Source organism: Giraffa tippelskirchi, chromosome 4 (assembly GCF_054371585.1).
Source record: "Giraffa tippelskirchi isolate mGirTip1 chromosome 4, T2T-mGirTip1v1.2.pri, whole genome shotgun sequence".
Classification (NCBI taxonomy): Eukaryota; Metazoa; Chordata; class Mammalia; order Artiodactyla; family Giraffidae; genus Giraffa; species Giraffa tippelskirchi.
The window spans coordinates 195,883,836-195,910,278 of NC_137278.1; the positions used below are offsets into that span (position 1 = coordinate 195,883,836).

Genomic DNA, 26,443 nt, shown 5'->3' on the forward strand with positions numbered 1-26,443 from the left:
TTGATTTAAGATTACACATATAAATTAGATCATATGGTATTTATTTCACTTAGCATAATGCCCTCAAGGTTCATCCATGTTGCTACACATGGCAGGGTTTTCTTCTTTTTAGTGGCTGGACGTACGTACATATCACACTTTCCTTACCCATTTATCCATCAGTGAAGACTTACGTTGTTTGGCTATTGTAAATAATGATGCAATGAACATTGGGTTGCACATATTTTTTCAAGTTGGTGTTTTGTTTCCTTCAGATAAATACCCAGAAGTGAAATTGATGAACCATATGACAGTTTTATTTTTAATTTTTGAAGAACCTCAATACTGTTCTCCATAGGGGCTGCATCAACTTACATTCCCCCCAACCTGCCCAATTGTGCACAAGTTTTGCCTTCTCTCTGCGTTTTCACCAACTCCTATTATTTATTGTCTTTTGGATAAAAGCCATTCTAACAGATGTGAGATGTTACCCCATTATAGTTTGATTTGCATTTTTCTGATAACATAACATTGTGTGCCATTTCATGTACCTGTTGGCCTGCCTTATGTCTTCTTTGAAAAAAATGTCTATTCAGGTCCTCTGCCCATTTTTTAATCAGATTGTTTGTTGGTTTGCTTTTGCTATTGAAATGTATGAATTCTTTAAGTATTTTGGACATTAACCCTTGTCAGAAATGTAATTTGCAAATATTTTCTCCAACTCCATAAATTACCTTTTCATTTTGTTGACTTTTTCCCTTTGTTGTGCAGAAGTTTTTTAGTTTTCTGTATTTCCAATGCTTATTTTTTGCTCTTGTTGCTTTTGCTTTTGGCATCAAACCCAAAATATCCTCATGATGATTGATGTCAGGATCTTTTCATCCTATTTTTTCTTCTAGGATTTTTTTTTAATAATTTTTAAAATTTATTTATTTTTGGCTGTGCTGAGTCTTTGTTGCTGCACAGGCTTTTCTCTAGTTGCAGTGAGCAGGGGCTACTCTTCATTGCATTGCACAGGCTTCTTATTGCAGTGGCTTCTTTTGTTGAGGAGAACGGGCTGGAGGGCACCAAGCTTCAGTAGTTGTGGCATGTGGGCTCAACAGTTGCGGTTCCCAGGCTCTAAAGCACAGGCTCAACAGTTGTGGCCAATGGGCTGAGTTGTTCCGTGGCATGTGGAATCTTCCTGGATCAAAGATCACACTTGAGTCTCCTGCATTGGTGGGTGGATTCTTTACCACAGCCACAAGGGAAGCCCCTCTAGGATATTTATGTTTTCAGGACTTATGATCAAGTCTTTAATCCATTTTGAGTTAATTTTTGTGAATGGTGTAAGAGAGTTTTTCAGTTTCATTCTTTTGCATGTAACCGTCCAGCTTTCCCAACACCATTTTTGAAGAGCCAGTCCTTTCCCGATGATATAATCTCTACTTTTTTGTCATAAATTGATTGACCACATATATTTGGGTGCATTTCTGGGATCTCTATTCTGTTCCAGTGATTTCTGTGTCCATTTTTATAGCAATACCGTACTGTTTGATTAATACAGCTTTGTAATATAGTTTGAAATCAGGAAGCATGACACTTCTATCATTCTTTCTCAAGATTTCTTTGGTTATTCAGGGTCTTTTGTGGTTCCACACAAATTTTAGAATTGTTTGTTCCATATCTGTGAACATTTTCATTGAAATTCGGATAAGGATGGTAGTGAATCTGTAGGTTGCTTTGTGTAGTATGAGCATTTTAACAATATTAGGTCTTCCAATCCACGAGCACAGAATATCTTTCAATTTATTTGTGCCTTCTTTAATATCTTTCACAAAGACTTAAAGTTTTCAATAGTGTCTCAGTTTTGACTCTTCCTTTCAGATTTGGGTGTTCTTATTTTCTTTTGCTTGCTGGATGATTCTGACTAGAACTACCAAAACTGTGTTGAATAAAAGTGATGAGAGTAGGCATTTTTGCTTTGTGTCTGATCTCAAAAGAAAAGCTTTCAGCTTTTTACAGTTGAGTAGGATGTTTATTGAGGGTTTGTCATATGATATTTATTTTGTTGAGGTATAATCCCTTTATACCTACTTGTAAAGATCTTTTGTATCATAAATTGCTGTTGAATTGTGTCAAATATTTGTTATGCATCTGTTGAAAGGATATGATTTTTGTCTTTATCTTATTTGGTGTATCACATTATTAATTTGTGAATATTGAACCATCCTTGCATCCTTGGAACAAATCTCTGTTGATCTTGGTGGTGTTATTATTGTTGTTGTTTAGTCACTAAGTTGTGTCTGATGCTTTGCGATCCAATGGACTGTAGCTCACCAGGGTCCTCTGTCTGAGATTTCCCAGGCAAGAATACTGGAGTGGGTTGTCCAGTATTCTCTTCATGTATTGTTGAATTTAGTTTTCTAATGTTTTGTTGAGGATTTTTGCATCTATGTTTATTTGGGATATTAGCTAGTCTTTTCTCTTCTTGTGGTGTCCTTGTCTGGTATCAGGATAATCTTGGCCTCATAAAATGGCTTTGGAAGTATTTTTTTTCATCTGTTTTGGAAGAGTTTGAGAAGGCTCTACCACTTCATACCATTACAATGGGAATTGGAATTAAAAAAAAAAAAAAGAAATGTCAGTGGGGTGACAAATAGTCAAACCATATCACCTTACTTCCTTCAACATTTCTCTCTGTCTTATTCCCTACCCTCCACACACACCCCATTCAGGTATACCTTGAATGGTATGTTGGGCATTGCCTGAAATCCACAAATGAGAAAATGAGATAGATTAAACTAAATGAGATAGATATTTCAAAAGCAGAGATTTGTCCCTTTCCTTGCATCTCTTTCTTCATCTCTTTGTCTTTTCATTCAAAGGCCAAAGTAGTGTTAAACTATTGGACTTTTATTTATGATATTTTTTCAACAATAAAGCACCATAAAATAGGTTGTGGTGAAGTCTCTGACCCTGAAAGTGAGCAATCACCTCACAGAGGCCCTGCCATCATTTTTTCAGCTCTTCTCTGTATGCATTGGGAAGGAAGTTTGGTAGGATGCTGTGGAGAGAATACACAGGTTTTCATATTTTATGACAAGAACCATTTACACTTCCATTTTATTGTGTTTTTTGAACTTATGTGTATTTCTTTCAGTTACAATTCTTTTCTGTCTTTTTTTGTTATTGTTGTTATTTTTGCTTCCTCTAAATACAAATCTTTCTTAGAACATTTATTTGAGTCTACTGCAGACATTTCTGCTTTACTAGGTAGCTATTTGCCTTTTTCTGACTTTTTCTATATATTCCCCCTTTTAAGAGTTTTCTCTCTTTACAGCAATCTTTGCTTGACCAATGTCATACTGAATGACACATAACAGTAGCTTAGAATTCATTTAATAATTGTCCATTGAAAATTGCATAAGTGGGGCTTCCCAGCTGGTCCAGTGGTTAAAAATTCACCTGTCAATGCAGAGGACATGAGTCTGACCTCCAGTCCAGGAAGTAGTAAAGAACCTGCCTGTCAGTGCAGAAGATATAAGAGATGCAGGTTCAATCCCTGGGTCTAGAAAATCCTCTGGAGGAGGGCATGGGAACTCACTCCAGTATTCATTCCTGGAGAATCCCATGAACAGGTGAGCCTGGCAGGCTACAGTCCATTGGGTCACATAGAGTTGCACACGACTGGAGAAACTTAGCACACACATGTACACATGCCAGGAAGATTCCATATGCCACGGAAAAACTAAGCCTGGGCACCACAGCTAGAGAAAGCCCCCATGCAGCTCCAAAGACCCAGGATAGCGGAAAATACATTTAAGAAAAACTTCTTAAAAATTGCGTAAGTGGAAATTTGAATATAAATTAATTCTGTGCTTATGGACTAATTACTTTTAATATGCACCAGTTATTACCAGAAAACATTACCATTAATTTATATTTGCTTTACTATTTTGCTGATTACCATGAATTTAAAGAAATTCTATTTCACTGAATTTTATTCATCTACTTATTCATTCAATAAATATTTATCAAACCCCATCATGGTATTTAGAAAAGCTTCTCCATGCATTCTTGCTGAACGGTGAATGCGCAATCACCATCCGAATAGCAAAAACACAGGGTAAATAAGATATGTAAGGTCCTGCTTCCAGTGGAACTTTCATTCAGGGGTATATATGTGTGTGTATTTGTTGTGGAATGTGGACACGATAAACAAGTAAATACTTAATATTTCAGATATCTTTAAGATATCTTCCATCATCGTTTATTGTTTTTCTCTAGAATGTTTAAAATTTCATTTATTTATAGGAACTCTCTACAAATTGACACCACTTACTGCTTTTCTTAAATACTACTGAAAGTATTTACCCCATTTTTGCATATGTCTTTAGGGTTGTGTATGTGGTGTGGTTATGTGATCAAATATACTATGTTTTACTTTTATGAATTCTGCCTTTAATGCAGTGTTTCAGATGCCATTCTTCATCTCAAAGTAGCTTTTAATCATTTTATTTTCTTTAAATAATTTTATAATTTTGGTAAAGAATATTTATAACCTTACTGAATCTGAATTTATTTTACTGTGTGTGATGTTGTAATATCCTCAACAGATACAAATTACATTTTAGATACCTGATAATTTAGTTCCTCACCAAATAAATACACATTATTTCATGATTTTATGGATATGACACCAAAAGAACAGGCAAAAATAGACAATTTGCAAAATATATAAGGAAATCCTACAACTCAAGAGCAAAACAACAGCAAGAAAAAAAACCCTAATAACCCAATTAAAAAATTGGCTAGAGACTTGAATGGACATTTCTCCAAAGAAGATATAAAAATAGCCAATAGGTATAGGAAAATGTGCTCAACATTATTAGTCATCAGGGAAATGTAAATCAAAACTATAAGAGATATCATCTCACAACTCTCAAAATGGCTATGACTTAAAAAAAAAAAAAACAAAGAACAAGTGTTGGCAAGGTTGTGGAGAAATTGAAAACCTTCTGAGTATTTATCCACATTAGATATGTAAATTTAATCTCAATAAAACTATGACCAAAAGATTTGTATGATTTATAGTGATGTTTCTTCATTCTTGGTATTGTTAACTTCATTTTCTCTTTGTTCTTGTTTAGTATGCTCAGTGGATATCAATTTTCAATGAGCCATGTTTGAAAAGTTTTCCTTTATTTTCTCTATCATGCTTACCTTGGGCTTCCCTGGTGGCTCAGCAGTAAAGAATCCACTTGCAATGCAGGAGACCACCTGCAATGCAGGACATGCAGGCTCAATCTCTGGGTTGAGAAGATCCCGTGGAGAAGGAAACGGCAACCCACTCCAATATTCTTGCCTAAAATCCATGGACAGAGGAGCCTGGTGGGCCACAGTCCATGGAGTTGCAAGAGTAGGACTTGACTTAGGGATTAAACCACCATCACTACCACCATCCTTACCTTATTTTTTTTTAATTAATTTTTGTTCTTTTCTTTGTTAATCCCAACTTCTGTATACTTTAGGCTTTATTTTCTCTTCTCCTAGTTTCTTCAATAGAAGCTCACATTTTTTTTTTCATTTTCAGCCTTTCTTTTCTAGATCTAAGGTATAAATTTCCCTTAAGCACTACTTTAGCTGCATTAGAAGAATTTAGTTATATCATATCTTTGCTGTCACTGTTTCACAATATTTTCTAATGTTTAAATTTATTCCCAGACTCTTTTCAGATCTTTTCAGAAGGGTGTTGCTTAATTTCTCCAAATAGGGATGGCTAACCATATTTTCTTACTAATTCTTAATTTAATTACACTGTGGTCAGAGTAAATACTCTGTATACATTCAATTATCTGAAGGTTTTTATCCTATCATATGGTCATTTTTGATAAATGTTTCTAATACATTTACAACAATATGAATTCTTTCATTATTGGGTGCATTGCTCTACATATGTTCTTTAGCTAAATGTGTTGATTGTGCTGTTTTACATCTACTATAGTCTTCCTTCTGTTTTGTATGCCTGGTCTGCATGGTATCAAAAAAGATATGTTAAAGTTCCCCAGGTTGATTGTGATTTTGTCTATTTCTTCTTTTCATTCTGTCAAGTATTATTCTGTATTCCAAAGCTATGTTTCGATATCTTCCCTGGATTCTGATATCTGCAATATCTTTATTAAGGGTGTATCACTGTATAATCATGAAAATATCCTCTTTAACTAAATTAGCACACCTTCCCTTAAAGTCTCCTTTCTGTGACCTTGCTATAACTACTGCAACTTTCTTACAGTTAGTATTCACATGTGTGCATGCTTGCTAAGTCATTTCAGTCGTGTCCAACTCTTTGCTGTGGACTGTAGGCAGCCAGGCTCCTCTGTCCATGGGATTCTCCAGGCAAGAATACTGGAGTGGGTTGCCATCCCCTCCTCCAGAGGATCTTCCTGACCTAGGGATTGAACCCACGTCTCTTATGTCTCCTACAATGGCAGGCGGGTTCTTTACCACTAGCACCACCTGGAAAGCCTAGTATTCACATAATATATACAATTTTCCCCCATCATTTTACTTTTGACCTTTCTTTGCTCTCATATACAATGTGAGTATCTTGCAGGTAGCATTTACATGAATTTTGTTGTTTTATCAGTCAGTAGAGGGGCTTTAATTTGAAGTATCTAATCCATTGTAATTAGATTGCAAATCCAATTACTGACATTGTTGAGTTAGTATCTACCATTTCCTTTTAATTGACCTGTGTGCTTCATGTTCCTTTCTCTCTTCTTTTTTTCTTTCTTTGGTATTAAATAAATTTATTCCAGATTTTCCTTTGATTTTCTGCAGCTTTACTAGATGTGGAGGTTTTCATAGCCTTCCATCCATTTTTTAAAAATTCTTAATTATTATATCTTCAAGTATTACTTCCGTTACACTGTCTTTGTTTCTCCTCTCCTCCTATTTCCCCTCTTTCTTCTTCTCCTCCTTCTCTTTTTCCCCCTCATCTCTCAACTTAAGGACTCCTCTAAGACACTAATTTTGTGTTCAGTTCTGTCTAAAATTCTTTTAAACATATTCATTCAGTTCTTAATTCTAGATATTTTATTTTCAGTTGGTAACTGTTCCTTTGATTTTCTTATAGTTACAATTATTTATTAAATTTTTTCATTTTTTCACCTATTGAAATTCTTTCCTTTCCCTGTTTCCCCTGAACACATTGTTCGTAGTTAAAATCCTTATCTGCTAACTCCAGCATGTCTAGTATGTGTGTCTCTGCCTTCTCTTACCTTCCTTTTTTCAATTTTTCAATGTGTCCTGTCATCCATCTCTTTATATGCCATGTAATTTTTAACTGAATGAGAGAAATGATGTATAAAAAAATAAGATATTCCAGCTTTATTTTCTAACATCTGAAAGGATTCATATTCTGTTTTGTTAAGCAAGTGGGAAAAGGGGTTCAGACCACCCAGATGTCTAGATACTAGCTAGAATTGAGCTGTAACAAGTCTGGGTTGCAGTATTGGTAGCACTCAGTCTATCTCTGATTTCTCTGCCCCTGTGTTATGGGCTTTCAGAGTTTATAATCGAAAACCTGAATGTTTTGGTAGCTCAGCACTCAGGAGGATGAGGGAATATCCACTCTGTTTCCAAGGTGTTTGACACAGTTCTTTGGCCTCCTGCCCTTGACAGTGTGTTTACTGGGCAGATGTTTGAGGAGAAAATCTGCTCTATGGGAGAGGCTCTCAAGTCTCCAATTTTGTCACCGCAGCACCAGGTAACCCCCAAATCGTTCAGGCTTCTCTGTCCCACTTTGTTCCATTAACCCAGGCAACAAATTGGGAAATCCCCATAGAAAAAGAGACGGGGAAGGCAGTGGCACCCCACTGTAGTACTCTTGCCTGGAAACTCCTATGGACAGAGGAGCCTGGTAGGCTGCAGTCCATGGGGTCACTAAGAGTCACACACGACTGAGCAACTTCTCTTTCACTTTTCACTTTCATGCCTTGGAGAAGGAAATGGCAACCCGCTCCGGTGTTCTTGCCGGGAGGATCCCAGGGACAGGGGAGCATGGTGGGCTGCCATCTATGGAGTCGCACAGAGTCAGACACAACTGAAGCGACTTAGCAGTAGCAGTATAGAGAAAGAGAAGCTTCAGGTCCTTGGCTAACAATGAAATGATTTCCACTCTTTAGAATCTTAGCATGTTTAGTTAATATTGTGTCCACAAATGTCTACTATCTTCATTTTTATCTAACATTTTATAGCATTTAAAGTTGTATCCAGCAGACCATTGGCCTGCTGTGAACCCCTCCATTCTTCATGGAAGTACAAAAGTCTAGATTTTATTCTCTACTTCATCATTCACTTAAAGTGCAACACTGAATAGACATCATTTAACCTTTCTTTACATTGCTTTTTATGTATTAAAGAAGAATAATACAGTGAGTCTATCAATATTGTTTGTTCAAGTACTTTCAGAGCAAGAATTTAACCTATTTCTGCTCTATGGTAAAGTTAGGAATGCATATTTTCCCCCTGGAGAACAAACAACCCCCAAATTTGAATAATAGCGACTCCTGACACAAAGTGCAAGAAAAGATAATATTTACTTGAGAGAAGAAGCAGCATTACATGATCTCCAGTCGAATCTGGTCAATGTTAATCAATATCACCAGACACATTTCTAATGCAAGGTTGCTTAATCCACTCAAAGGGATCACTTTTTTTTAAACTAAGTATCCAGATCTGGAGTCTGAAGCTTAGAAACATCAGTGAAATATTCTGGGCCAAACTAAGAATTCCAAGGTCCATTTGTTTTTCAGTTCTGCCTGACTGTACCAAAGAGAACAATTCTAACAGTAAAGGATTTGTGCTGCTACCTGAGGCTTCTGATGAGGCCGGTTCCTGACTCCATTTCCTTGAATCTAGTCCTTTTAACTCTCAGGTCAAGGGCACCAACGTGCCCTATGTTTATAAGGAATCCTTCCAGCAGCCAGCCCATTCCTGTGACTCTGAACTCACTCAACTGCTCCGGGTAGAGAGGCTAACATTTCCTGTAAATCTTTCTCAGATGCTGTGCAGAACTCTACAAATCAGAGGTTAATACATCTGTCTCACCCTACTCGGTAGAGTAATATTTCCTGTTTTTGCCCCTTTTCAACCTTATTATTCTCTTATCACTGCTATAAGAAACCAGACTCAGATGCTGCCCCAGTGCAATGACTCCCTGTCAGAACCAGGGGGCTCTGAAGCCTCAGAGGAGAGCGCCCCCTACTGCTCAGGTGAAGGTCCCACAGGACAGAAGACCCTTCTCATCCCCCTGTCAATGCCCCCTTGTCCCATTTCTCTCTCCTCAGACAGCAGACAGCTCCGCCTGGTGGACGGGCGCGGTCCCTGCGCCGGGAGAGTGGAGATCCTTGACCAGGGCTCCTGGGGCACCATCTGTGATGACGGCTGGGACCTGGACGATGCCCGCGTGGTGTGCAGGCAGCTGGGCTGTGGAGAAGCCCTCAATGCCACGAGGTCTGCTCACTTCGGGGCGGGATCAGGGCTTATCTGGCTGGACTTATTGGACTGCAGAGGAAAGGAGTCCCACGTGTGGAAGTGCCCTTCCTGGGGCTGGGGACTGCACAACTGCACTCATGAGAAGGATGCAGGAGTCATCTGCTCAGGTATCGTCTGTGTATTGCCCTGTGGCGGCCGAATGAAAAGTTCCAAGGACGCTGGTGTCTGATCACTGGGGCAATAGGATATAGGTGGCTAGAAAGGACTGAGACAGACACATCCTCCCTGAATGCACAAAGCTTCTGTGGGTGATGTGCTTATTTACTTTCCTGCTGTAAGTCTCTGCTATTTCTTCTCCAGTGATCTTACCTGACATAGTTTAATCTACCATTCCAATGAAAATTGATCTTCATAATGAAGATGAAGATCAATCACATGAGACATTTTCAAATCACCACACAAATCCCTTTGCACAATGAGCCTAGGGGAGGGGAGGGCTAGAATGAGGATACACCTCCGTGGATGGAGTTGTTTCTGTACGTACAGTGTGAGACACTATTTTGCACTAGGTTAGTAGGAGTGGAGGTGCAGAGGATGTCACTAAACAGATCAGACAGGAATTGATGGATTTGTGCCAAATTGCAAGTTTCTTTTGAAATTTTAGATGTAAATATTCGTAGGTCTTGGCAGGTAAGACCAGAGAACTCTGGATGAAGTGCTCTGAGTCATAGGTTCTCCTTCCATTGTTACTATAAAAGAGTCTCTGCCCATTTTTTCTTTTAAGACATCTGTATAGGCCAAAACTTTGGAAGACTACTTAGCCATACACTGACAAGTCAAAAGTGGAAGCAATACAATTTCTGTGTTTTATGGGAAGAAATTATATGGTTTATATCTGATGACTCAATGATTTAAGAGAATTGAATTTGGGGGTTTATTTGATATGAATAGGAATAAGGGGACAGATGTAATTTTTGAAGAGGGTAGAAGAGAGTTATAGTAGCTGGGACGGAGAGGGATTGTAATAGGAGCTGGAAAAGGCACTGTGTTCTGAGCAGCACTGATGGTCCAGGTGTGGTGTGGAGGATGCTTTGTGTGCCTAAGGATGCAGGATGTCTGTGCAGCAAGAGACCAGAGAAGGATATATTTTTATTATATTTAATATTCTCATCCATTGACATCAACCTTCTATTTCACAAACTTTTTCGCAATTTTCACACACATAATCTTCCACGTAAATTTTAAAATCAAATAGAAAACAAAAAAGAAGTCATAATTTGTCTCAGAGGAGTCTATCCTTATGTGTATAAGACTTTACTGATTATTCAGTGTATATTTGAGCATTTAACATGTATCAGGGTACATAAAACAGCATATAACAAATATTACTTTCGTGTTCTACCTAATCTGTAATCTTATGGGGTTAATATAGCAACTAACAAGTGTCGAGTAAAAATGTTTTAATTAGAATGTGTCACCTATGAGCAAACTCCCAACCAGACCAGAGTAGGAGTTCTAACCTGTGTCTCTCTGGGGAGATGAAAGTGATAAATAATAAAAGGCAAGCAGACCATCTTCTCTCTCACTATTCACTCTTGTATAAGTGGTCAAGCTGATCCTTCAAGTCTTTTCTGTTCTTTCCTGTTTTCTGTAGTAGATTTTTATTTTGAGAGAATATTCCTTCTGAACCTTCAAAGTTCACATATTTATATAACCAGAATCCTTTACCAGAAAGAATTTCACCATGTACATAAATTATCATGAGCATATTCAAAACCAGACAAATGTGTTAAAGAAAGAGTTTTATGTTGTGGGTTTCTTTTTAATTTGGATTACCTTCCTCTACCCAAAATATGGTCCCTGAAGTTCAAACCATGATCACAAGTTTTTTCTTTGGTCTCTCTCTCAGTTTCATATCCCATCCACTCCCCATTTAACCTACCACACACCCTACCTCACTCCACTCCTGCAGAGGTTCTTCCCTTTCAGAATTTCCTTTCCACACATTCGTGGTTCTTAAGATTGTTTTCTCTTGTCTGCAGTGGGAGAAATGGGAAAGGTAGCAGGGTGAAGTGGTTGATGGGAGGAGCACAGGGGATAAAATGTGTCAAAAACTTGTTGGACAAATATTTTCCCCAAACCTTCTATCTTTCATCCATATTGAAGCTTTTGCAATTTGAAAAATCTCTAAATTACGTATGGCTTACTTGCTCTCTGGGCTTCCCTCATAGCTCAGTTGGCAAAGAATCCACCTCCAATGCAGGAGACCCCAGTTAGACTCCTGGATTGGGAAGATCCACTGGAGGATAGGCTACCCACTCCAGTATTCTTGGGCTTCCCATGAAGCTCAGTTGGTAAAGAATCTGCCTGCAATGCGGGAGACCTGGGTTCGATCCCTGGGTTGGGAAGATCCCCTGGAGAAGGGAAAGGCTACCCACTCCAGTATTCTGGCCTGGAGAATTCCATGGACTAGTCCATGGGGTTGCAGAGAATCAGACATGACTGAGTGACTTTCACTTCACTTCACTTAACTATTTGCCCTCTGCTCGGTTTCTCTTACTCTCTTTCTTTACAGCATAGTAGCTATTGCTCAAGAATCCAAATAGGAAAGGAACAAACAGTTAGCGTATAGACAGGATTAAAATACATTAACTTATCTTCACTCTTCAGCATTTCCTAAGATTCACATGTCTAGTATGAAGTAATCAAAAACCTCAGCTGTTTTGCATACTCCCACTGAGAACTGACTCTCTCCCAGGTTCTTTGATAAATTCGAAGCTTTCAAGAAAGATGGCTATGGCCAGCCCCTCCTCCTATGACTCTGAGCTTTCTTCCTATCCAAACTGATCTCTGGACAACTTCTTTTCAAAATCAGGTCACCTAAGAAATTCTTGGAATTTTTCACCATAAAAAATTATGAGAAATATATGTGAAATCATAACAGTAAACTTGTTATAATGTATAGCTTTCCTCTGGTTAGCCAGAAGTCTCTCTACTGTCAGCGAGCCCTCACAAATCCAGCCCACATGATTTTCCTTATCTTCAGTGACTTGAGTATCAGTTCCTGAGAGAAAATTGCCCAGTATTCTGGCCCCAGAAATCTCAGGATGGCCTTCTAACCCTGTGTGGCTCTTAGTCCTCTAACCTCTTGAGGCCCATGGATCTACTTCACTCTGGATTAGTTCAGCTCTGAACCTGAGTCTGGTGCCCACTACAGAGCAGTATCCTTGGACTTTGTAGTTTCCAGTCCTCTAGATAGGGAATTCACATTCCTAATTAACCTCAAAATGCATGTTTTTGGAAATCAGCTATTCAAAACTGAACCTGAAAATCCTTCAGAGTTTCTTTTCAGAAACTTGCTCATGAAAATCTTTGCTCATGAAATTCTGAGAATAACGGTCTAATTCTTTCTCCAGGTGCCACTCCTGGAAAAGAAAAGTTTTCACATTATTGCCCATGACGTTGTTTCCGATTCCCAAACCAGGACTATGGGCACTCGCTGGATTTCTTGTTGTTGTTTTCTTAGGATTTGTGCGTCTGGTTGGAGACAATGGACCCTGCTCAGGGCGAGTAGAAGTACGTTCTGGAGAAGACTGGATCTCAGTATCTGATGGAAACTTCACACTCCCCACTGCCCAGGTCATCTGTGCAGAGCTGGGATGTGGCAAGGCTGTGTCTGTTCTGGGACAGGAGCTCTTCAGAGAGTCTGATGGCCGGGTCTGGGCTGAAGAGTTCAGGTGTGAGGGAGAGGAACGTAAGCTCTGGTCCTGCCCCAGAGTGCCCTGTCCAGGGGCCACTTGTCACCACAATGGAGCTGCTCAGGTTGTCTGTTCAGGTGAGATTCAGGTCAGGACTTAACCTCCCTGCACACTCTGTTCAGGTGAGAAATCATGAGATGTTTCTGAAATTCTGTTATCTTGTATCCAGCATACTCAGAAGTCCGGCTCATGACAAACGGCTCCTCTCAGTGTGAGGGGCAGGTGGAGATAAATATTTCTGGACGATGGAGAACGCTCTGTGCCTCCCACTGGAGTCTGGCCAATGCCAATGTTGTCTGTCGTCAGCTCGGCTGTGGAGTCGCCATCTCCACCCCCAGAGGATCACACTTGGTGGAAAGAGGTGACCAGATCTCAACAGCCCGATTTCACTGCTCAGGGGCTGAGTCCTTCCTGTGGGGTTGCCCTGTGACTGCCTTGGGTGGTCCTGACTGTTCCCATGGCAACACGGCCTCTGTGATTTGCTCAGGTAAGAGAGAGGGAAGGGCTACTGGTACTTAGGATGCTCCTGGAGTGAAATGTCCCCAAGAGCAGAGAGTGAGGAAAAACTGGCTTTGGAAGATATTTCATGATGAAATATGGTGTTTCTCATTGTTAACTCATTTTTCAGATTAGTGCAAGAAGTGTGAAGGGAAATAATATATTTTAAAGCAAGATTGTTATTGACATATGATCATAGAAAACTGTATAAGCAATAAGTGTAGACTTCAGTCATGTACCCAGAGCAGCAAAGAGAACATTCCCAGCACCAAGAGTCACTGTTGCCTCCAATAACTGTGGCCTCCCTCCTCTCCAGGGAAAACTGCTTATAACCTCTACTACCACTGAGTGTTTTATCGGCTTTTGAACTTTACATAAAATCATGCGGTGTGTTTTCTTTTGTGTGTGACTTTGTTGACTCAACGTTATGTTTAGGATTCACTCATAATGTTGTTTATAGCAGTACTCTATTCGTTTTTATTACTGTAGAATATTGCTTTCATTGATAACATGGCCATTGATCCATTCAACTGATGTTAGAGATTTGAGTTGTTTCCTGCTCTTGACTATTATAAATATGATGCTATAATGTAGCATGGCAATGACTTTGGGCGCAAATATATGTTACTTATTTTGTTTGTTTAGCATTTGGTCTTTTCTTTTCATTTTCTTGATGGTACAGTATCCTTTCATGAAGCAAGTTTTTAATTTGAAGGAAATATTAATATAACTTACCAACTTTTCCCTGTATATTTAATACTTCTTATATCCCTTTAAAAAGAACTTTCCCTACTCCAAGATCATGAAAATATTCTCTTAAGAGTATCTTACAAAAATTTCTTTTTCTCTTGCATGTAATTGTACATTCCTTCTGGGATTGATATCTGTGTAAGATAAGTCACGTTTCACATGGACATCCAATTCGCTCAGAATCTTTTTCTGAAAAGACTTTTTTCCCCATTGGCAGTGCTACCTTTATCTTAAGCAGAAGAGCACATATGTCTGAGTCCTTTTTAAGACTCTGTATTCTGTTCCACTGTATCATTTGTCTATCTTTGCACCAATACTGCATTTTCTTAGTTACTATAACTTTTAGATAATTTTAATTTACTGGAGTTACTCTTTTTAAATAAATTTATTTATTTTAGTTGGGGGCTAATTACTCTAAAAAATATGGAACGCTTCATGAATTTGCGTGTCATCCTTGCGCAGGGGCCATGCTAATCTTCTCTGTATCGTTCCAATTTTAGTATATGTGCTGCCGAAGCGAGCACTGGAGTTGCTTTATATTAACTCTTCTAACTTTGTTCCTTTTCTTACCGACTGTGTTGGTCATTCTTGCTGTTTTGTATTTTGTCTAAATTTTGAAATCTGCTTGTTAATTTTTACACTCCCTAAAAAATAAGCATAAGGGTATTTTGATTAAGATTAGATTTAATCTACACAGAAACTTGAGAATGACTGACTTCGACAACTTTGGATCTCTCAATTCATTGACATAATTTTTATTGTTGTTTAGTCACAAAGTTGCATACAACTCTTTTGTTACCCATGCACTGCAGTCTACCAGGCTCCTTTGTCCATGGGATTTCCCAGGCAAGAATACTGGAATGTACTATATCCCTCCATTCAGCTAGGTCTTGAATTTCTCTCAGAAGTTTTGTCCACCTTCTTCTACATTTTTCCTAAGCATTTTATTTTATTTTTTTTATGTTATTAGTATTTCTTTTATGGAAGGTGTCCTAGGAATGAATAATCTCTGACTTGTTTACACCTTTTAACATTTTTTTTTAAATTTTGATGTAATTTGAGACTTACTGAAAAGTTATAAGAATAATATAAACATTTCCAGATGACCTTTAACTGGAGTCCCTCAATGCTAGTTTTTGGTTCATCCTGTCTCATTTCTCTCTGAACATATAAAATCTTTCTGGATTAGGTTGCCATCATGATGTCCCTTTACTGCTAAAATACTGTAAGGAATTTCCTTACGTAACCACAGGTTCAGTCAAGTTCTCAGCTGATTTTAGCCTCAGATGGTATCTAAGTGCAAGCACTGAAAGACCCCAAGACAGAACTATTGAGTCTTTCCCAAATTGCTGACTCAGGAAGTCTTAAGCAAAATGAAGTATATATTTTTTCCTCCAGTGGCTAAATTTTGGGGGAAAATTTGTTACACAGCACTATAACCAGGACGCTTACCAGGTGACCCATAGTTAGGTTGGTGCAAAAGTAATTGCGGTTTTTGCATTGTTGGAATTTGCCATTTGATATTGGAATGTATTCTTAAATAAATGTGGTTATGTTACACATCATTTAATGTGTATTTCTTGCTTTTTTTGCTAATGGTTTATTACTTGATGTTTATTTTATATGTATTTTAGACTATGGACATGATGCTAGACCCAAAGCAATTTCAAGTGATTTTCTTATTCGAGTTCAAAATGGGTCATAAAGCAGCAGAGACAACCTGCAACATCAACAATGCATTTGGTCCAGGAACTGCTAATGAACATATAGGGCAGTGGTTGTTCAAGATGTTTTGCAGGGCTTCTCTGGTGGATCAGTGGTAAAGAATCCTCCTGCCAATGCGGGAGACACGGGTTCAATCCCTAGTCCAGGAAGATCCCACATGCTGCAGAGCAGCTAAGCCTGTGTACCACAACTGTTGAGCCTGTGCTCTAGAGCCTGGGAACCACAACTCCTGAAGCCCAGAAGCCCTAAAGCTTGTTCTCCGTAACAAGAGAACCACCACAATGAGAGGCCTGCACATTGTAACAAAGACTAGTCCCCAGTCGCCACAACTAGAGAAAAGCCTGAACAGCAGCAAAGACCCTGCAAAGCCAAAAATAAATAAATAATAAATAAATTTTTTTTAAAAAAAAAGAAGTTTTGCAGAGGAGATGAGAACCTTGAAGATGAGGAGTGCAATGGCCTGCCATTGGAAGTTGACAACAACCAATTAGAGCAATCATCAAAGCTGATCCTCTTACAATTACATGAGAAGCTGCCAAAGAACTGCATGTCGACCTTTCTACAGTCGTTTGGCATTTTGAAGCAAATGCCAAAAGGTGAAAATACTTGATAAGTGGGTGCCTCATGAGCTGACCACAAATCAAAAAACTTGTCATTTTGAAGCATCGTCTTCTCTTAGTTTACACAACAACAATGAACCATTTCTCGATTGAAATGTAACCTGTGACGAAGAGTGGATTTTATACAACTGGTGATGACCAGCTCAGTGGTGGGACTGAGAAGAAGCTGCAAAGCACTTCCCAAGGCCAAACTTGCACCAAGTTTGGTCACTGTTTGGTGGTCTGCTACCAGTCTGATCCACTACAGCTTTCTGAATCCCAGAGAAACCATTATATCTGGGAAGTATGCTCAGCAAATCACTGAGATGCACTGAAAACTGCAACACCTGCAGTTGACATTGGTCAACAGAAAGGTGCCAATTCTTCTCCATGGCAACGCCCGGCCACACATCACACAACCAACGCTTCAAAAGTTTAACAAGTTGGGCTACAAAGTTTTGCCTCATCTGCCATATTCACCTGACCTCTCGTCAACTGAATACCACTTCTTCAAGCATCTCAACAACTTCTTGCAGAGAAAATGCTTCCACAACCAAGAGGAGGCAGACAATGCTTTCCAAGAGTTCATCAAATCCCAAAGCACAGCTTTACACTACAGGAAAAAACAAACTAATTTCTCATTGGCAAAAATGTGTTGATTGTAATGGTTCCTATTTTGATTAATAAAGATATGTCTGAGCCTAGTTAGAATGATTTAAAATTCATGGTCTGCAACCGCAGTTATGTTTGCATCAACCTAATAGAAGAATATTTGTCCTCTGATCTTCTGTTTTAATAACTGCCTTATGCTGATCTAATGTGCTGATACATTCATTCTTTAGTTCTTAAATTCAACTATTAAGTTTTTTAGCCCTAGAAACTTTTATTTCTTTCTTGTTAAAATTTCTCTGCCAAGAAACACATCTTGTCAATTAATCTTAAGAGCACTTTAATCAGGGCTGTTTAAATTCTCTGTCAGGTAACTCTAATAGTTGAATATTTGGGGAAATTTTTGGGAATGTCTTCTTTTTCCTTTTGGTTTTCCATTTTATCTCTTTTATATGAGTTTTTTTTTTTATTCTTCTTTTAGTGACAGACATGGAAGATGAAAACTTTTAGAAATCTTTCAGAAAAGATTTTGTTTTGCTTCTTCTATTTAGATATAGATTTAGGTATAGAACACCCTATTTAAGTCGTTCTCAGTGCAAAGCTTAGCTTAAACAAAAATTGTGGCACTGTCAGAAGCAGACCTCTCCATAGAGAAACTGAACTCTAAATTTATAATAACTTCACTGCAGTTACAGGTTTCATCTCAAACTCCATCACTAGGTTATTATTTAGTTTAATTCAATTTCCTGTTCTTCAACCCAACCAGACCCCTGATCATTGCTCTTTCTACAGGAAACCATATCCAGGTGCTGCCCCAGTGCAACGACTCCGTGTCTGAACCAGCAGGCTCTGCAGCCTCAGAGGAGAGCGCCCCCTACTGCTCAGGTGAGGGTCCCACAGGAAAGAGGATGCTTCTCAACCCCTGAGGTCACCACCCCATTGTCCAATTTCTCTCTCCTCAGACGGCAGACAGCTCCGCCTGGTGGACGGGGGCGGTCCCTGCGCCGGGAGAGTGGAGATCCTTGACCAGGGCTCCTGGGGCACCATCTGTGATGACCACTGGGACCTGGACGATGCCCGCGTGGTGTGCAGGCAGTTGGGCTGTGGAGAAGCCCTCAATGCCACGAGGTCAGCTCACTTTGGGGCGGGATCAGGGCCTATCTGGCTGGACGACCTGAACTGCACAGGAAAAGAGTCCCACGTGTGGAGGTGCCCTTCCTGGGGCTGGGGGCGGCACGACTGCAGACACAAGGAGGACGCGGGGGTCATCTGCTCAGGTCTGCGCTGCACACTGTCCACAGGCTGGGGGAGGGGTGGGGCCCTGGAGGACTGGGTTCTGAGTCCTGAGGGAGAGACGCTCAAAGGACCAGAGAAGGAAGCTTCCTCCCATGGAGCCTGTCTTTCCAGCAGACATGAAGACCGGGTGCTTTCACTTCCTCCTGCATCAGCTGAGATTCTGGTCCTTTTTTCTCAGTAATGTTTCCTGACAGAGCTTACAGTTAACACTTGAAAGTAGGGCTCACTCTGCAGTTATCTGTGGGAGTAACACCTGAAAATCCTAGGCTTCCCAGGTTGTGCTAGTGGTAAAGAACCTGCCTGCCCTTGCAGGAGATATAAAAGATGAGGGTTCAATCCCTGGGTTAGGAAGATCCCCTGGAGGATGGCATGGCAATCCATTCCAGTATTCTTGCCTGAGAATCCCATGGACAGAGGAGCCTGGCATAGTGAAAGCACAGATTTATCCTTTACAGTTCTGTTTGCTAGGAGTCTAACGAGGGTCTCCGTGGGCTAACATTCCAGTGTCCACAGGGCTGTGTTCTGCCTGGAGTCTCTGGGCAGGACTCTTTTCCCAGCTTTTTCTGGTTTCCCGTGTGGCCTCATTTCTTGGCTCAGAGCCATCTTTATTCTTCTTCAGACAACAGTGCCTCTTCCGACCATTCTCCCTCACTCACATTTCCCTTTGACTGGAGCTGGGAAAGTTGATGCATTTCTCAGCATAGGAGGTTTAAAGATGTGTTAGGCTGGGCTCACATGGTTAATCCACAATATTTGAGCTTTATATCTCCATCCCAAGGTCCTTAGTAATCACATCTGTAAAGTCTCTTTTGAAATGTAAGGTAACATGTCACAGGTTTGGGGATTAGGCTGTTGACATCTCCGGGGGTCCATTATTCTGTCAACCACCTCACTGTCCGCATCACATTCCTTTCACATGTTCTTTTAGAAGTTTTGTCAGGAATCAGGATTCAGCTCCCATCACTGCAGCTGGCCGATTTGGTCTTCCTCTCTGTTCATATCTACATTGTTGTGGTAGAAATAGATGTACAGACATTAATGGATAAAGTCAGGTGAAAGGGAGGTAAAAGTCAGTCTTATCACCCAGTGGGCATCTCCTCCGCTGGGTTAGGAGTGTATGGTCACTATTTCTGGGGGAGAGGAAAACCCAGAGAACTGAGTGGAATGCTCACTGTGTCCCATCTCCTCCCTTTCAATCTTAGAGTTCCTGGCCCTCAGGATGGTGAGTGAGGACCAGCAGTGTGCTGGGTGGCTGGAAGTTTTCTACAATGGGACCTGGGGCAGTGTCTGCCGCAACCCGATGGAAGATGTCACCATGTCTGTGATCTGCAGACAGCTTGGCTGTGGGGACAGTGGAAGTCTCAACTATTCTGTTGCTCTTAGGGAAGGTTCTAGACCCCGCTGGGTAGATGGAATCCAGTGCCAGAGAACTGACACCTCTCTCTGGCAGTGTCTTTCTGACCCTTGGAATTACAACTCATGCTCTCCAAAGGAGGAAGCCTATATCTCATGTGCAGGTGACTTGTTGTCTGTTTTTGTGTCACTCCCCACCATGTAGGATGTCATTAGTATGATTTCATATTTTCAGATCTAATTGATGAGTTTTGGTTGAGTCTACAAAATGTAGGTGTATATTTGTATTTGTCTCTGTGTCTGTTTGTTTGCTGTTGTTATGGTAAGCAACTAATTAGATAAAGTAATTTCAGCTGCTGATAAGATGCAGTGAACCTCTCAGCCAAGTAGATGATGTAGCTTCTGTGCTCTCTTGTCATTTAACCGTGACAAAAAAACCACAGATACTCATATTTGGGGACAAGACCACCCCCAGCTGTCCCTGATACAGAGCTTCCCATCATTGCTTCTGCAGGAAGAAGACCCAAGAGCTGTCCAACTGCTGCCCCCTGCACAGGTATGTCAGCCCCGACCCCTCCCCTGTGGCTCCCAGGGGCTCCTCCCTCCCACCAGGGGCAGTCACAGGAGGGGCCGCTGCCTTTTCAGACAGAGAGAAGCTCCGGCTCAGGGGAGGAGACAGCGAGTGCTCAGGGCGGGTGGAGGTCTGGCACAGCGGCTCCTGGGGCACCGTGTGCGATGACTCCTGGAGCCTGGCAGAGGCCGAGGTGGTGTGTCACCAGCTGGGCTGTGGCCTGGCCCTGGAAGCCATGCGGGCTGCGGTGTTTGGCCCTGGAAATGGGAGCATCTGGCTGGACGAGGTGCGGTGCGGGGGCCGGGAGTCCTCCCTGTGGGACTGTGCTGCGGAGCCCTGGGGGCAGAGCGACTGCAAGCATGAGGAGGATGCTGGTGTGAGGTGCTCTGGTGAGTGAGGGGCTTGGGGTCCACCCTGGGTGAGCTGGGGCAGCGTTGGGGCACTGGGCTGGGCCGGGCGTGGTGGGGAGTTTGTGTTCAGACAGTGTCCCAGTGCTGGGGCTCTGATCTAGGACCGGGGAGCTGGGAGAACTGGACACTGGTGTTGTGGAGACTGAGGGGTGATTTCAGGCTCAAGAGGCAAAAAAGGGCTGCCCTGCATTCTGGCCAATTCACTTTACCCAAACTCCTCTTTTCCTCTTTAGGTGCAAGGACAACATTGCCCCCCACTACAGCAGGTACTGTGCTCTATCTATGGGCAGAGGACAATACTGAGATTCTGGGGACCTGTTCTGTATGCTGTCTGACAGCTCAGGAGAGGAAAGAGTCTGAGGAGCCCCTGGCTGTTGGGGAGAAGCCAGGGTGTTACATTGGGGAACTCCCCTACCCTGGTCCCCGGGGTCAGAATGTTCTCATGCCCCGGGTCCAAGTGGGTCTGGTTCCCATGTTGCAGAATTTAAGGTTCTCCCACCTGCCCCTGAGTGTTTCTCCTCATCAGTGAGGTGCAGGTCCCAGGACTGTTTGATGCCCTGTCTCCTGAAGCCCAAGAAGAGGGAATAAGCCGGGTGCTCAGAGGCTGTCTCAGCAGGGCAGCTCATTGACAATCCCTGGCTCTCCCTTGGGGCGGCACTGGCAGGAGAGAGGTTGACTTGTCTGAGGACGAGCCCTGGAGGAGCCCAGTCACTGTTAGTGTACTTGTATCTGAGACTGGAACGCCATTGTCCAGAGCTCCTGGAAATTCTGGCACAGAGGGTTTCTCTGTGCCCAGGACCTTCTCCAACCCTCTTACTTTGTTCTCCTTAGGGACCAGACCAGCCTCAAATCCTCTCCCTGGCATCTTCTCCCTGCCTGGGATCCTCTGCCTCATCCTGGGGGCCCTTCTCTTCCTGGTCCTCGTCATCCTGGTGACTCAGCTGTTCAGATGGAGAGCAAAGCGCAGAGGTGGGCTGCCAGGGGGACTGGGGACCAGGGAGAGTGTGTGGAGGCAGGAGATGGGGCAGGTGTAAGGAAGGGAACCTCGGCCAGGTCTCTGTTCTGAGTCTGCAGAATTTCATGTGCTCCATGCTGAGCTCTAAGTGCTGTGTAGACAGAGGTTTTAGTACTGGTATATGAACTCTCATAAGTCATAGCCTCTCCTGTGAGATGAGACAGAGGTGGGGCTGAGCTGTATTCAGGGCCAGATGAGGGAAGAAGGTGCCAACAGGTGCATGGGGTGGGAAGCTATCCTGAGGTCCTGACAAGCCCTGTGTGAGCACTGGGGAGATAAAGGGTGTGTCTGCTGGATCAGGGTATCTGGGATGGCATCTCTGACCTGCTGGGGGATCTCTCAGCCTGCTGGATCGGGGTGTCTGGGGTGGCATCTCTGACCTGCTGGGGGATCTCTCAGCCTTATCCAGCTATGAAGATGCTCTTGCTGAAGCTGTGTATGAGGAGCTCGATTACCTTGTGACTCAGAAGGAGGGTCTTCTGGGCAGCCCAGGTGGGTGTCTCTGCCTGCCCTCCTGGGGCCTCTGGTTGTCACCTCCCATTGGCTGGGTGGGTCTTGTCAGCATCTGCAGCCCCCACGCATGCCCCATGCTCACAGAGGCGGCTTCTCCAAAGTGGTAGGATGGCCGCTCAGAGCCCCGTGAGCCCCCAGCCTCCGTCTACACTGCATGGACCAGGCCTGCTCCTTCTCAACCTTAACACTGGTCCTGTGGGTGTGGGGAGGGTCATTCTGTGTGTCATGTGATGCTTGTCTCCACATTAGGCTTCCTGTCAGATGGTGAGGACAATGATGACTCCAGATCTGCTCTAGGTAATAGAGATGGACCTGCCTCAGCTGGGTGTTGGGGAGGAGAGTTTCCATCATAGAGATGAGAGGCAAGGGAAACAGTCTTCCTTTGATGGAGAAGTGGCATCCCTTGTGTCAGGATGGAGTCCATCCTTCCCCTTCTCTGGCTATTCTGTCATGTCTCACATTTGGAGCCGGGCTCTCTGTGTCCAGAACCACAACAGAAACACAATGTTTCTAAAAATAACATCTGTAAAGCACAATTTGTCAAAACGCTTTAGTAATGCTCACTGGTATAAGAGTTCCTTTGAGAAAGATGTGTAAAATCATGTTTTGGCTTATAGACACTTCAAACTGAAACAGGGTCTTAGAGAAAAAAAGAAAATCTTTTGAAGTAAAGGTGCCTCTATTTAGCAGCTCAGAAACTCTGAGTCAGAAGGGATCTTAGGTATTTCCCAGATCAACCCACTTACTGTGGTTTCATCTGACCCCTGCTCTGCCCTCAGAAGCCCCAGATCAGAGGACTGATGCCCCTGGTGAGGATTATGATGATGCTGAAGAGGTACCAGTGCCTGGGGCTCCTCCTGCCTCTCAGGGGATCAAAGAGGAAGTGCTCCCAGTGAAGGAAGATGGGATGAGGTCTCAGACAGGTGAGTGGGGTTAGCTTATCTCCTGCAGTCTTCAGTCTCTGTCTTGGAAATGGTGAATTGGAGCTCCTCAATGCCCAGCCTTTCTAGAATTGCAAAACATCAGAAATCTCATGCATTTGATGGGCTTCCCTGGTGTCTCAGATGATAAAGAATCTGCCTGCATTGCAGGAGACCTGGGTTTGGTCCTTGGTTAGGAAGATCTTCTTGAGAAGGGAATGGCAACCCACTCCAGTACTCTTGCCTGGAAAATCCCATGGACAGAGGAGTTTGGCAGGCTGTAGTCCATAGGATCATAAAGAGTTGGACGTGACAATCTCAACCGTATGCTGTCTTTAATGCTATCACACTCCTTGACAGTGAGGAATCATTCTCCTTTTGGCATTTATGTCTCCATTGCTACTGCTACTGCTAAGTCACCTCAGTCGTGTCCGACTCTGTGCGACCCCATAGATGGCAGCCCAGCAGGCTCCGCCGTCCCTGGGATTCTCCAGGCAAGAACACGGGAGTGGGTTGCCATTTCCTTCTCTAATGCATGAAAGTGAAAAGTGAAAGTGAAGTCGCTCACCGACTCTTAGCGACCCCATGGACTGCAGCCTACCAGGCTCCTCCATCCATGGGATTTTCCAGGCAAGAGTACTGGAGTAGGGTGCCATTGCCTTCTGCAAAATAAATTTTCACTTTATATGTGATATGTTTGCATTTAAATTTACAGATTAGGGCATTTCCTGACAATCCAGTGGTTAGGACTCTGCGCTTTCACTGCTAGGACCCAAGTTCAATCCCTGGCCAAGCAACTAAATCCCGCAAGCATTGTTCAGTGGCCAAAAGGAAAAGAAAACTTGATTATTTGAGCATATTTATGAAATCCACAAATAGAACAAGTGTTTTGATAACTCCTCTGTGCTGTCTTATACATGAAAGGTAGTCAGAGATTTTTTAAAATGTACTGCTGTATTGAATTCATGAGGTATTCTGATAACTTAAGATGAGCTCTGTTTATATGTCAGCACTAACAAAATCTATGATATGCAGTGGCCTTAACATTAAGCCATGTTGGTAGTTCATGGACCAGAGTTTGTGGTCAGCTAAAGTCTAATTTGCTCCAGACTTTTCAGTAGCTGAAAGAAGACACTCATTCTCTAGAAAAGAGCATTTCTCCATCTGCGGGCCTCTGTGGTCCATGGGGAGGGTCCTCCTGTGGCTGCACCTTGATACTATTTGTGGACATTTGGGAACTGGAGTTAACTAAGAGCAGAGCTGGTTTGTGAGTGAGGAACTCAGATCTTCCTGTCTCCACTCTCCCTCTCATGGTGTTTTCACGTCTGTCAGTTGTGAGAGGAGAACATTAAATTCATTGATATGTTCTTACCGTTCTTGGGCATCTCCCTGCTGACTGTGTAGCCTGGAGGCAGGTCTTCCCAGAGCTCCTGTGTGAGCACAGGTCTCCTGTGATGCAGGGTTTCCACATGAACTGAAGCCCCAGAGACCACATGGGCCAGATCTGAGAGGACAGCTGGGATCCATCCTCATTGTAACTGATGTGAAATAGCCTGAATCTCCTGCCTACACCTGGGTCCCAGGGGCGCTTTGTTATCACCACTTACTTGACTCACTTCCACAACACGGTCTGGTCCCCTTTGTCTCAGTTCTAATCATACTTTTCTTTACTATTTCAGGCTCTTCTCTGTTCATCCTTGGAGAGGAAGCTGATCCTGGGGAAGGAGAAGAGAGCCCGTGGCTGCTCCAGGGGGACAAAGGGGACCCTGAGTACGACGATTTGGAACTCAGTGCCCCGGGAACATCCACAGTGACTTTCCCATGATGTTGTATTAAATATGACATGAAGCCTCAGATTTTCTAATTGACTGTATTTCAATAGAGTAATGCTGACCGGTAATTGTGTTATATGGAAATTGTTCAAAATGAAATATTCTGAATAAAGTAACTTTTTGCTGTGTTGCTAATTTAGCAAGTTCCACGTCAAATGCTTTTAAAGGATTGTAAAGTAATACTTAAAATTTTCCAAGTCAGGCTTCAGCAATATGTGAACCGTGAACTTCCAGATGTTCAAGCTGGTTTTAGAAAAGGCAGAGGAACCAGAGATCAAATTGCCTACATCCGAGGGATCATCAAAAAAGCAGGAGAGTACCTGAAAAACATCTCTTTCTGCTTTATTGACTATGCCAAAGCCTTTGACTGTGTGGATCACAATAAACTGTGGAAAATTCTGAAAGAAACGGGAATACCAGACCACTTGACCTGCCTCTTGAGAAACCTGCATGCAGGTCAGGAAGCAACAGTTAGAACTGGACATGGAACAACAGACTGGTTCCAAATAGGAAAAGGAGTATGTCAAGGCTGTATATTGTCACCCTGCTTATTTAACTTATATGCAGAGTACATCATGAGAAACGCTGGGCTGGAAGAAGCACAAGCTGGAATCAAGATTGCCGGGAGAAATATCAATAACCTCAGATATGCAGATGACACCACCCTTATGGCAGAAAGTGAAGAAGAACTAAAGAGCCTCTTGATGAAAGAGAAAGAGGAGAGTGAAAAAGTTGGCTTAAAGCTCAACATTCAGAAAACTAAGATCATGGCATCCAGTCCCATCACTTCATGGGAAATAGATGGGGAAATAGAGGAAACCATGGCTGACTTTGTTTTTCTGGGCTCCAAAATCACTGCTGATGGTGATTGCAGCCATGAAATTCAAAGACGCTTACTCCTTGGAAGGAAGGTTATGACCAACCTAGATAGAATATTTTAAAGCAGAGACATTACTTTGCCAACAAAGGTCCAGCTAGTCAAGGCTATGGTTTTTCCAGTGGTCATGTATGGGTGTGAGAGTTGGACTATAAAGCAAGCTGAGCGCTGAAAAATTGATGCTTTTGAACTGTGGTGTTGGAGAAGACTCTTGAGAGTCCCTTGGACTGCAAGGAGATCCAACCAGTTCATCATAAA

The 26,443-nt window shown here is 42.2% G+C and overlaps 1 protein-coding gene and 1 non-coding gene across 8 annotated transcripts in view; one reads left to right on the top strand and one right to left on the bottom strand.

Moving 5' to 3' along the window:
• The window catches only part of LOC145544784 (antigen WC1.1-like), a 45,901-nt gene extending 20,458 nt beyond the window's left edge, over positions 1 to 25,443 (top strand). For 2 of the 7 annotated variants that reach the window (XM_081587968.1, XM_081587974.1), the window contains 14 exons: positions 9,312 to 9,626; positions 12,986 to 13,294; positions 13,387 to 13,704; positions 18,191 to 18,283; positions 18,361 to 18,675; positions 19,897 to 20,211; positions 20,562 to 20,603; positions 20,693 to 21,007; positions 21,262 to 21,294; positions 21,860 to 21,997; positions 22,443 to 22,535; positions 22,806 to 22,853; positions 23,336 to 23,479; positions 25,156 to 25,443. In XM_081587968.1, the coding sequence (XP_081444094.1) occupies positions 9,312 to 9,626; positions 12,986 to 13,294; positions 13,387 to 13,704; positions 18,191 to 18,283; positions 18,361 to 18,675; positions 19,897 to 20,211; positions 20,562 to 20,603; positions 20,693 to 21,007; positions 21,262 to 21,294; positions 21,860 to 21,997; positions 22,443 to 22,535; positions 22,806 to 22,853; positions 23,336 to 23,479; positions 25,156 to 25,301 (2,624 nt within the window). In that variant the 3' untranslated portion in view covers positions 25,302 to 25,443. The remainder of the gene's footprint in view (positions 1 to 9,311; positions 9,627 to 12,985; positions 13,295 to 13,386; positions 13,705 to 18,190; positions 18,284 to 18,360; positions 18,676 to 19,896; positions 20,212 to 20,561; positions 20,604 to 20,692; positions 21,008 to 21,261; positions 21,295 to 21,859; positions 21,998 to 22,442; positions 22,536 to 22,805; positions 22,854 to 23,335; positions 23,480 to 25,155) is intronic. The other 5 variants (XM_081587969.1, XM_081587971.1, XM_081587972.1 and 2 more) reach the window with 5 other exon arrangements.
• LOC145503992 (U6 spliceosomal RNA) lies at positions 14,883 to 14,989 on the bottom strand. The gene has a single exon (XR_014051984.1). It is a non-coding gene; the product is annotated as a U6 spliceosomal RNA (small nuclear RNA).
• Positions 25,444 to 26,443: the final 1,000 nt, after the last annotated feature.